The sequence below is a fragment of the Solenopsis invicta genome, chromosome 7 (assembly GCF_016802725.1).
Source record: "Solenopsis invicta isolate M01_SB chromosome 7, UNIL_Sinv_3.0, whole genome shotgun sequence".
Lineage (NCBI taxonomy): Eukaryota > Metazoa > Arthropoda > Insecta > Hymenoptera > Formicidae > Solenopsis > Solenopsis invicta.
Window position 1 is genome coordinate 157,748 of NC_052670.1, and position 11,288 is coordinate 169,035.

The window sequence follows — 11,288 nt, forward strand, 5'->3', positions numbered from 1 at the left end:
TTATTTGTAAACAACAAAAATTCTTTAACTACAAACAATTTTATAAAGAAACATGACGCCATTTGAATCGTAGATATAAAATGGTTCCTGTCTTTAAAAATTGATTTAGCATACTTTCTTTAAACCGCAAACAAAGATTCATAAACTGTGAACAACTACAAACGATTTCAGATTGAAATCTAATGCCATTTCACTGGTGATCATTGTAGGATTATGTGGGGTTGCATCCAGAGACATCACCGAGTGCCTTCATATCTCATTTTATCTTTAACATTCGATGAACAATAAGAATAAAATGATTCACGAGAGCACTCGCAGATTGAAAAAAATGTACGATATAATACGTACATATATGTAAAAGACTTTATTGTACATTGCACGAGAGCAAAATGTGTTAATTAACCAAGTAAGATACAAGAAAGTTGCGTAAAGCAGTATTTGATGAAAATTACACAATCATTTCGAGTTCTCGGGCATAGTCTATCGCGAGCGTTGCCAATTCGGAACTCGGGATAGGCTCCTCAGATTTTTTCTCGCTAGTCGTGGTAAAATAAAAATAGCCGTCTTTGGAAAGATTCCAATTCTTCTTGGTAGCAAACATTTTTATGTCTTTCTCCGTGCTCAAATTGAGCATCCTTGCGGCATCTTGAATGGAAATCTTATCGTATGCACTTTCCATGCATGCACCGATCTCATCACGAACAGTATTTAATAAAATGTCTATGAAGAAATTATAGGATGCGGCAGGTACATTACCCTTTGCTAGGAAAATCTTATTGTACGAACCCTCCATCAAATACTGCTCCAAGCTTAAAGGATGCCTTATGTAAACATTTGACTGTATCTGATCAGATGGCAAAAGTTCCAGTTCTGTGTGAAACTCAGCGACTCGATTTTGCGACAGCAGAAACAAGAGATTGAGACCGAGAAGTTGATACTTGTAAGCCGACTCCATCAAACCGGATTTATAATCGAAATAGTAACACTTTAGTTGCGCCATATATCTCTCGAATGAAGGTATATCCTCGCTGGCAATGCTCCATTGTGCTCCAATTTCCAATATATCTCCTGCAATTGAAAAGAAGAAAATGTTTATTGTGGTCGCGTGACATTCGACATATTATTATTTACGTACTAGCAATTAATAATTCATTTTGACTGGCCGTGCTATTTGACGTTGGAAGGAACATGAGGTGAGTGAGACTGATCTGCGTATAATAATAATAATATTATTATTTACAATTGTTGATATTTCACATTATAACATTGCTACCCAAGGGCTACATATCTAAACATTTACGTGAAAGCTGAAAGAAAAATGATTAAATTCGAAAATAAAATCGATAGCAAATGATGACAATCCATTTCGACAAGTCACTTAAACGCTACGAGGTTATGATATCTTTTATCAGCGATTAATTCGCTTGGCACTGCGAATAAAATATATAAATTACCTTCAATTGGTTGAGCAATTCACCACATTTCTTCAAATTACACGGCGTTTTTGTCCATTCGCGTTTTAAATTCTGATACAGAGCAACAACATCCTCGAGGGCTGCCATTTTTTTATCTCACCACCACGAAACAACGAAATATCTCAGATGCGAGATGCGATCCACTAGTTCCACTAAGGTACTATATTAAGAGGGAATGTGCATTCGCCATTTTGGCTCCTAGCAGCTGGCGCGCCTTTCAAAGCCAATGATGTTGAATACGTAATGCTGCCAATTCAAAAATATATTATATGACATAACAATTTAAATGTATCAAAGTTTTATTTGCAAGTGAATAAAACAACTTAAAAAAAATATATATAATACGTATATAAAAATGTTTTTTTCGCAATACATTATAAAATTAAATATTGTGATACCGACAAATTTTAAGCCTCCCATATTCGAATAGTCTGAAAAGCAACGAAGTTCATCAGGAATTCCAGTTGTATCTTGACATGTTAAAAATTGTTTGCAGATATCACAAATCTTAAGTTTCAAGATTGCATTTATGGTACTTCCGGCAATGTAGTATAATATGGCTGCATCGAGATTGGTATATTGATTAAAATTGACCAAATCTACAGATTCTACTGAAGTGTTACTAATTTGCGAAACATTGTTGATACTTTCAGTGTAACTATCTATAAGATTATCGAGTAAAATATAATCTGAATCTTCCGTATAATTCGAGTTATTCACACTGCCAATATATTGCGAAACTATAATATTTTGTAGAGCTCTGCGTACTCCAAGTGCGTTTGGCATAGCACTAGCCCTTCTTCGAATCTGAGAAAATAAATTTTCTAAGGCATCTTGTGTGGTACGACTTGTTAAAAAAAAGTCATATTTTTGCTGAAAAACATATTTCGTTAAATTTATTATTGAAATTGAAGTTAATATTAAACCTGTATTGAGAGGTTTCCAGCCACTTTTTTCAATTTGCATGTCCTGAACTATATCAATAAAATCATTTAAAAACTGTATTTTTTTATTTTGTTTCTTTTTGTTATAGATGTTTTCCTAACGCGTGATGTGCACATTTTAATCCAGTTACAAATTAGTCGTACAAACCAAGCAGTAGTTAATGCTTCAGATGGTAATAATTTTAACTGTACTGCTGTTTCTAAGCTTGCAACTGTTCTAATATCAAAATATCTAATAGCAGACCCTACATGCATTTTGGAAAAATTAGTTGGAAAGATGTCTATATAATTTAGATGTTGTAACAATCTCAGACTTACTGCAGATTCTACTTCTTTTTTCCATAAAAAAGTAATATAATTTCCGTTAACAACATTAGTTGGTAATTGCTGAGCTTTTTGAATATTTTCTGATAAAAAAATACAATGTGTTTGTGTTGCTTGTTTCAAATTTTTCACTAAATGACACGCGTCTGCAAGAACGTGAATAACTTGATCATGAAAAGAAAATGATGTCACACGATTATTTCTTGAAGCCTCTATTCCTAAACACGTCCACATCGCGCGATTATTAGAGCCCATATCAGAAACGATGCCTTTAACGTTAAGACCTGCATTACTGAGAGATTCTATGACGTTTAGAACGAATTCACGCATATCAGAGCCTTCCGTTCTTGACCCTGTTATTTCAGCAGCTACAGCTTGTTTCCAAGTTGCAGAAAGTTCTCTTGCTAAAACAAGTGTTACATGATTACTTTCACCGCTTGCAGTTGAAGGTAATGTGATTTTACCGTACATTTTTTTTCACATTTGTCATAACTTAATTTTCCACTTATTTTTAGTTCGTCTATTGAAACTATACAATCTTTAGCATTAGGATGTAACCCATCAATTTTAGATTTCAAAGGATCTAACAAATCATAAAAAATTCCGAAGTCGATCTTAATATTTGCAATTCTTCGCGTCACAGTAGAATAATGAGGAAGTGGATATTTGCAATTTAATCTTAAATAATTATATCCATGAAGTCCGAGAGCAAAACGCATTCTTAAAGCTTGTGATATAGCCTCATTACTCCATTTTATTTTTGTACCGCTTTGCAGTGCTTTAACTTGTTCTTCAGAGAAACATATTTTTTAAATTTCTTTGGCCTTATTTAGTTCCTGTTTTAATTGCATATTTTCTTGCTGAAACATATTGCAATTACAGTTGAACTGTGGCTTAACTGATGTTTTAACATTTTCTTTTTCAGGTACTCCAATAGTATGTGAATTTGATGAACTACTCACTTCAAGAAGAGTGGATCTAAAAAATAAAAAATAAATTTAATAAAATTCATATTTTATAGAACAAAATTATTTAAAGTATTAAATTAGTACTACCGATGAAAACGATAAAAAATACAAAAGTAGATATGAACTTTTAGAAGTAACTAATAAAAATAGAAATTTAAGAGATGGTATCAAAAGTCTTCAACAACATTCGTACCTTGATTTATACTTTATTCCGTAATTTTTTCTAGAATGAATTTATATTTATTATTATTATTATTAATTTACGAATAAAGATACGGACTGCAAATGAATTTTGTTTGATGCTTATAATTCTTAAAAAAGAAAAAAGGAATATTTCTTACGAGATATTAGGACCATTTGAATTATTTGTAGAAATAGAATTGGAGTGAGCACCATTTTCGTCAGAGCAAGAAATACTTGAATTGTATTGTAGTATCAAAGGAAATTTCATGCAAATAGGATCGGCACTCCTGAAAGAATAGAAAAAATTTATTAATTATTTTTATTTTTATTTAACTATTACATAATTAAATTATTTTTTAAATTTAAATTTATAACCATATGTTTTAGTGTTAATTAACAATGTTAACAAACTTTAATAACCTATTTTAAATATATATTATATATACGTGTGTAAACTTATTACAGTAATTATTATATAATTAATTTTATGCAAATCAATTAAAAAAATTTTAATTTAAAAGACAAAAATAAAGAAAACCTTTTTTGTTTTATATTGTTAATCATTTTTGGCGGATTTGGTACATTAAATAATATTGGTATAGCATTCGGTTTTAATTTTTTTATCCCATCTTGCCTATTCTGTTCAAATTGAAAGCTTTCAAAGTGAATCTGCAAAAGAAATAAAATTAGAACTTAGAAGAAACAATTAAACAATATCTTATAAATGTTTGTTCAGTATTCATAGAAAGCAAATATTTGCTTTCTATGTTTAGTATTCATACAGCAAAAATATTTCATAAAGAATTCACAATCATAAATAATTATAAAAATTTCAGAAAAATTTTAATTTTTCAGAAAAGCTCTGAAACGTCATCTTTAAAACAATTGTGCCTATTTCCACCAACGCAGATTAACTTTGACCTCAGTTCAATTTACTTCTTATCTTTCCAATTCTTAGAATTAAAAAATTAAAGAAAGAAAAAGTTAATCTATATAGCTAGATATTGGTAGAAATGGGCATTACTGAAGAATGAAAAAGTTTCTAACTTCAACTTTCATTTCTTATGTATTTTAAATGATTGAAGTAAATAAACATTTATTGATAAATATAAGTGTTAAATATTTAGTGATAAATAAATACAACATATACCTCGCATAATCTTGAATTTGAGGAAGGTATCCATTTGTTACGCCGACAGTTTATAAGCCATTTCTTTCTTCTTTCGCCTTCTTTTGGAAAGCGAAACGTTTGATACCCGGCTTCACTCCTATTTTTACAATTTATTGCACTGCAACCGCCCATTTTATTTACTTAAGTCTATGTAAAACACAAAATTTTATGTAAAACAAAATTAGATGCCTTTACTTTGCTTGAATTCCCGGCACTGACTAGGAGCCAATATGGCGGATGCATATTCCTTCTTAATATAGTACCCTAGTTCCACTGATTCCACTGGTTCTACTTTCCACTTAAGCCCGTATCAGACTACGCATTGAAGATTGAGATTGAAGATTAAAGATTGAAATTTGACCAATCAAAACAAGGAAATTTTAACTTTTTTTATTTTGATTGGCCAAAGCTCAATTTTTAATCTTCAATCTTCATTTTTCAATGCGTAGTCTGATACGGGCTTTAGAGTCCTATGATATACGAATATATAGATGCGCATACGACACATTTGATCTAAAAGTGGCCAACTTCAGGCATGAGGGCGTAACCACTTGCTACGCACTTCGCGATGCGCGTTTGTTCAAGTAGGGCGATCTTTACCGGCCTTTTACTTCCTCTTCTCGTGACTTGATACAATGGCGTCTGGAGTAAGTAGCTTTCACGCGGTTTTTCACCGATCGGCATCCACGCCGTGGCGCGCCAACGCCGGCGTCGGATTGTCGGAAAGCGAAGTCTACATAAAGCCTCACTCGCCATTCTGTGAATTTCTTTTAGATCCTTTACACGTACCCGGAAAATTTCCGAGCCTACAAGGCCTTGATAGCGGCTCAGTTCTCCGGAACTCAGATCAAAGTTGCCGATGACTTTGTCTTTGGCGAGAGTAACAAAAGCGCAACGTTTTTGAAGAAATTTCCATTGGGGAAGGTAAGTTCACTTATTCTCAAACTATTACTTTTGCTCGAGGTACTTCCGCACGAATCTTTTTTTTTTTTCCCTTCCTATATACAGTGTAATTTACCCTGCCTTTACTCTCGTCATATGATGACAAAGGCTATAAAGATGCTCTGTCACTGATACTTTTTATTCACTATATACTATTGTAAAACATACAAACAACGTTCTTTTATTATATTTCCGTTGTTTTTCAAAATTTTAAATAATTTATATATTTTTAGTATTCTGAAGTACAAAAATATAACTGTTCATATGGTATCGTTAGAACAAAAATGTTTGCTAATATTCTTTAAGAATTTTTTTATTAAATTATATATAATAGATTGTGTAATATATCGAGTAGCAAAAAATATAGATAATTAATATTTTATATTGGAAATGTGAACAAGAAAGAATAAAAAAACAAGAAAAGGTGGAAGATGGAAGATGGTGAGAAAGGAGGGAGGGAGGGAGAGAGAGAAAGAGTTGTATAAAATATTTATGTCAAAGTAATATAGAGTACAAGTATTTTTCTCAGTTGCTATATTTATACATGTTACAGTAAATGTTGTAATAATAAAAAATATTTCAATATGTAAAATTTTTAAGGTACCAGCTTTTGAAACGTGCGATGGAAAATATATCACGGAAAGCAATGCAATTGCTTATTATGGTAAGACTTTTCTTAAAAAAAATTATTTTTCCCTTATCTATTTATTTAAACATGTAAGTATATGTATCATTTTTATAGTGGCTAATGAACAACTGAGAGGAAAAACTGACATTGAACGTGCATTGATTATTCAATGGCTAGGCTTTGCCGATTCTGAAATTCTTCCTGCCAGCTGTGCTTGGGTATTTCCTTTACTGGGACTAATGGCATATCATAAACAGGTGTGATTGTACATTTTTTTCATATATATTAATTGCATCCTGCATATATGATTACACGTATCCTCCCTCAAAGGCAAAATTGGCACCTTACATAGCCATCTTTGTAACTCGGAGAGGTAGATCAAACTTGTATGCACGTATTATATTTACGTGCATATGCGTGGTTAATGCATATGTGCTTTTATGTAATACTACATGTACATTTATTTTTGTACAATTATACTAATTATACATTAGCACTGGTTAATACAATTTTTTTCCAGACTGTGGAGAATGCTAAGGAGGACATAAATAAAGCACTCGCTGCTTTGAATTCTCATTTGCTTACACGGACTTATTTGGTAGGAGAACGATTGACTCTAGCAGATATCTGTGTAGCTATGACATTGCTGCACTTGTATCAATATATTCTTGAACCGGAACTACGTAAGCCTTACCAGAATGTAAATCGATGGTTCCAAACGGTCATCTATCAACCCGAATCCATTGCTGTAATTGGTGCCTTTAAACTGGCGGATAAAACTATTGAGTATGATCCTAAGAAATTTGCAGAAACTCAGGGAAAGGTTAATATATCAGTAAAAATGTAAATATGTTAAGAAAAAAAGAGGTAGTATAAATTATTATTATCTCATGTAGAGTTCGAAAAAGGAAAAGAAAGAGAAGGAGTCTAAGAAGGAGGCTAAGGAGCCAAAAGAAGCGAAGGAGTCGAAGAAAGAATCCAAAGTTGCAGTAGAGAAGATCCCAGCGGTAGAAGATGAAACTGACGCGACGGAGGAAGCTTTAGCTGCCGAGCCGAAGAAAAAGAATCCCTTTGCTTCAATGCCTAAAAGCTCCTTTGACCTTGATGATTTTAAACGGTTTTACTCCAATGAGGATGAATCTAAATCGATTCCTTACTTCTGGCAAAAGTTTGACCCAGAAAATTATAGTATTTGGCTTAGCGAATACAAATACAATAATGAATTAACTAAGGTATATGAATGCTTGTTTGAGAAATATTGAAAAAATTGATAAGTATTGTATATTTGATCTCGTAACACACATGCTCTTTGTGGTTTTGGATAGGTTTTCATGTCCTGCAATTTAATCAGTGGTATGTACCAACGATTAGATTCGTTGAGAAAAGGTGCATTTGCCAGTGCCTGTATATTCGGGGAAGATAACAACAATACGATCAGTGGCATTTGGGTCTGGCGAGGACAAGATCTTGTTTTTACAGTAAGTTTTATATGCAACCACAGTTTGCATGGATACATACATATACAATATATGTATTTGTGAATAAAATATAAATACATATGTTTCTTTTTCTGTAGCTAAGTCCAGATTGGCAAGTGGATTACGAATCTTACAGTTGGACAAAACTTGATTCATCTAAGGAAGAAACGAAGGAATTGGTCAAGCAATATTTTAGTTGGACTGGCACGGACAAAGAGGGACGTAAATTTAATCAAGGAAAAGTTTTCAAGTAAACTTTGCATCAAATTACAAAATAAAATAAAAACTCTATTCAAATGAAATAAATCTAAAGAAATGATGAAATATCTGAAAAATTTGCATACCTTCAAAAATCCTATATGTTTTTAAGAGGATAAGAATCAGCATCTGGGATCTCTTTCGATCTTTATTCGATATAAAATCTTTCGTAGATATCTACATTACTTTATTGCTTTATGATGTATATTTTTAGTTTTCAAGGCTCAATAATTCTATCATACATATGTAGTGCACACACGCATGCATACGATATGTATATATAATTATATTAAAATATATATTTTAACATATATATTGAATATATAAAGATAAATGTTTAGAATTCATATCATTCGCGCAAAGTTATTTTTAATTATTTATTTTCCTTACAATTTTATTTATTTTTTTTTTTTTTTTTAACATTCTCGATTGTCATTCTTTATCGTCAGTCAGTATAAATTGTCAATTCAAGTTGAATTCAAAAATAAATCTCCAATAGAAAAAGATATATGTATGAGTAGAGAAAGAAATTGATGTTTTGCGCTCTATGTTCGGTTTATGAGAAGTGTAACGATTTTACTACAAAAAAAAAGTTTTATATATTTGTTGAAATCAACGATTACTTGAATTGACATTTGCATGAAAATATTTTTATTATATCTATATCTATAAAATATTTACATCATAAATTAAGAATCGTTATAGACATATATATGTACTTAACACATGTTTGAAACTACATTAAAAAAAAATGTATGGATAAATTTTTTTGATGTCGATATAGACGTATATTTTTCCAGAAATAAATTGAATATTGTTAAAGCCCCGAGAAACGCCTTTTATCTTCTCAACAGACAAAATTTTAAATTTCATGTAGTCAAAGAGTATGAAGAATTAACTTTTTATTTAAACAAGAGCTGTAAATCATTTTATGCGACTTATTAGAATAATTTTGCAAGTCTATTAAATACATGTTTTGTAACAAAGATTCAATGTTTATTGTATATTTATAATGTACAGCTTATTATGAAGACATTTTTAAATTTTTAGAAACCTTTCATGTCCATCCACTCTTTAACACGATTAACACAGTCACCTTTAAATTTAATTACACCTGCAAATTCATGTATTTGACTAGCAATTTTCTTTTTCATACATTCCTCTACATATTGTTTCATATCACGTTCCAATGCCCATATATCTCCTTGAATTTTAGCAATTTTTGTAATCTTTTTGTATCCCCTAGGATTTCTAGTCAAATATACAGGTTGCATGTAATTTTTTGTACGTTCTATGAAATAGGGATAATTTGTAGGAGCAGCTGTTAAATGAAAAAAACAAGAAAATACATTACTTTGAGATAAAAACTTAAATACATGTATATTTTGTTGTAAAATATGAAAACATATGAATGAATGAGATATATTCAATAGTCATTTACCAGATGCTAATTTATAGCCAGATGGGAGTTTGACATTTCCAGTGGGAGGTTTGGGTATAATTTTGTATCCAAGTACACGCTCTACATATTTCCATTCGTTTGGATCTTTTGTAATGTCGTAATCTGTATAATCTTCCGGCGTTGTATATTTGGAGGAGGATTTGTAGCTACTCCATCTCTGTTGAATCTGAAAGATGAAAATAATTTTGTAAGAAGTTTCACATTACAGTAATTTTAACAATTAACTTAGTCGTCAAGTTAACACAACTTATTCCTATTAAGTGATAAAAAATTTGATTTTTATTTGTAAAATTAAAATTTTTGTATATATGTGTGTAAAAGAAAGCAAACTAGGATATAATATAGCACGGTTGTGATCATTTTAAGATTCACACATACACACACACACACACATATGTATATATATATATATATATGACTCATATAATTGTAACATACAGTAAGTTTGATTTTTCATTACACAAACCATCAAAGGACTCCACATCCGTAGACATTGACAGTTTGGTGCATAAGTAATAATTGATTTTAATATTTATATCAATGGAATATCGATACGATTTGTTTGCCTATTGTCTTAAAATTTGCAAATTCAACTAAACGGAACGCATGGTTCGAACACTAACCAAGTCACGTTCCGATATCTTTTGTCACAATCGCATTCGATCGTTGACGAATATTTTATTTGACGTGTTTTTAGTTCAGTGGAATCAATGAACATTCGTTAACCGGCACAGAAACCGAAGAGTGGATACCGAGAGAAAGACCCTTCGTCCACCGCAAAGTAACGATCAAGATCCGTTACGAGTCGCATTGCGAAAAGTCATTGTGCAAAATGTGAAAAAATCTAGGGACACGTACCTGAGGGATCAAGGGTGCTAAACGATTCAGTGGTCGTCGGGCTACGGGAATCGAGAGCGCGGCGAGGTTACCGCGTGCGAAAATCTGACGAAGGGCGGCCATTTTGGGGACTTTGGTAAACAAGGGTCGGCACAGCCGCCATTGATGCGCACCGTTCGACGACAGGCGACGGGCGCGTCCTCCCTCTCGGCGCTCTCTCCTGCTCTCTCCTCGCAACCGCGTGTGCCAATTCGCGTCGCTATCGCGACACTCGTTTTTCTCGCCCGGGTATCGGGTTCCCGTGGCCACCGTTGCTGCTGTCGTCGTCGACGACGACAATGACGGCGACGACGACGTCAACGCAACGACGACGCAGACAACGAGGCCGATTCCGATAGGTAGATAAACGTGCGCGAGTTATGCTAATTGTAAAGATCAGTTAGCACGCACGTACCGTAGGGTGTTTCGAGAGTGTGCGTGCGTACGTGCGCGCGGTGCGCGAGCGACGGACCACGACGGACCGAGCTCGAGGCGGGGCGCGGTAGTAGGAGTAGTAGTAGTAGTAGTGGTAGTGGTGGTGGCAGCGGCGGCGGCGGTGCCGGCGACGGCGGTGGCGGC

At 33.0% G+C, this 11,288-nt stretch overlaps 4 protein-coding genes and 1 long non-coding RNA gene across 6 annotated transcripts; 2 read left to right on the forward strand and 3 right to left on the reverse strand.

The window, feature by feature from the left end:
* Positions 1-341: 341 nt before the first annotated feature.
* On the reverse strand, positions 342-1,613 carry LOC105194079 (26S proteasome non-ATPase regulatory subunit 8). The gene is made up of 3 exons (XM_011158808.3): positions 1,455-1,613; positions 1,136-1,208; positions 342-1,068 (listed from the first exon to the last, which is right to left on the reverse strand). The coding sequence occupies exons 1-3, from the start codon at positions 1,560-1,562 to the stop codon at positions 449-451; spliced, it is 801 nt and encodes a 266-aa protein (XP_011157110.1). The 5' UTR covers positions 1,563-1,613; the 3' UTR covers positions 342-448.
* Positions 1,614-3,056: 1,443 nt separating this feature from the next.
* On the forward strand, positions 3,057-3,849 carry LOC120358208. The gene is made up of 2 exons (XR_005575174.1): positions 3,057-3,192; positions 3,669-3,849. It is a non-coding gene; the product is annotated as an uncharacterized LOC120358208 (long non-coding RNA).
* LOC120358207 (THAP domain-containing protein 5-like) lies at positions 3,270-5,339 on the reverse strand. Of its 2 annotated transcripts, XM_039451463.1 has the most exons (6): positions 5,045-5,339; positions 4,433-4,563; positions 4,053-4,181; positions 3,905-3,934; positions 3,706-3,721; positions 3,270-3,603 (listed from the first exon to the last, which is right to left on the reverse strand). In XM_039451463.1, the coding sequence occupies exons 1-6, from the start codon at positions 5,195-5,197 to the stop codon at positions 3,553-3,555; spliced, it is 510 nt and encodes a 169-aa protein (XP_039307397.1). In that variant the 5' UTR covers positions 5,198-5,339; the 3' UTR covers positions 3,270-3,552. The 2 variants fall into 2 exon arrangements, with proteins under 2 accessions (XP_039307397.1, XP_039307398.1); XM_039451464.1 differs by lacking the exon at positions 3,905-3,934.
* Positions 5,340-5,570: 231 nt separating this feature from the next.
* LOC105197966 (elongation factor 1-gamma) lies at positions 5,571-8,448 on the forward strand. The gene is made up of 8 exons (XM_011164578.3): positions 5,571-5,712; positions 5,840-5,989; positions 6,608-6,671; positions 6,750-6,892; positions 7,156-7,458; positions 7,532-7,867; positions 7,961-8,113; positions 8,212-8,448. Exons 1-8 carry the CDS (start codon positions 5,701-5,703, stop codon positions 8,365-8,367), a joined length of 1,317 nt encoding a protein of 438 aa, XP_011162880.2. The 5' UTR covers positions 5,571-5,700; the 3' UTR covers positions 8,368-8,448.
* Positions 8,449-9,005: 557 nt separating this feature from the next.
* Positions 9,006-11,114, reverse strand: LOC105197974 (probable 39S ribosomal protein L49, mitochondrial). Its single transcript, XM_039452052.1, has 3 exons — positions 10,692-11,114; positions 9,813-9,999; positions 9,006-9,692 (listed from the first exon to the last, which is right to left on the reverse strand). Exons 1-3 carry the CDS (start codon positions 10,791-10,793, stop codon positions 9,418-9,420), a joined length of 564 nt encoding a protein of 187 aa, XP_039307986.1. The 5' UTR covers positions 10,794-11,114; the 3' UTR covers positions 9,006-9,417.
* Between the last annotated feature and the right edge of the window lie 174 nt (positions 11,115-11,288).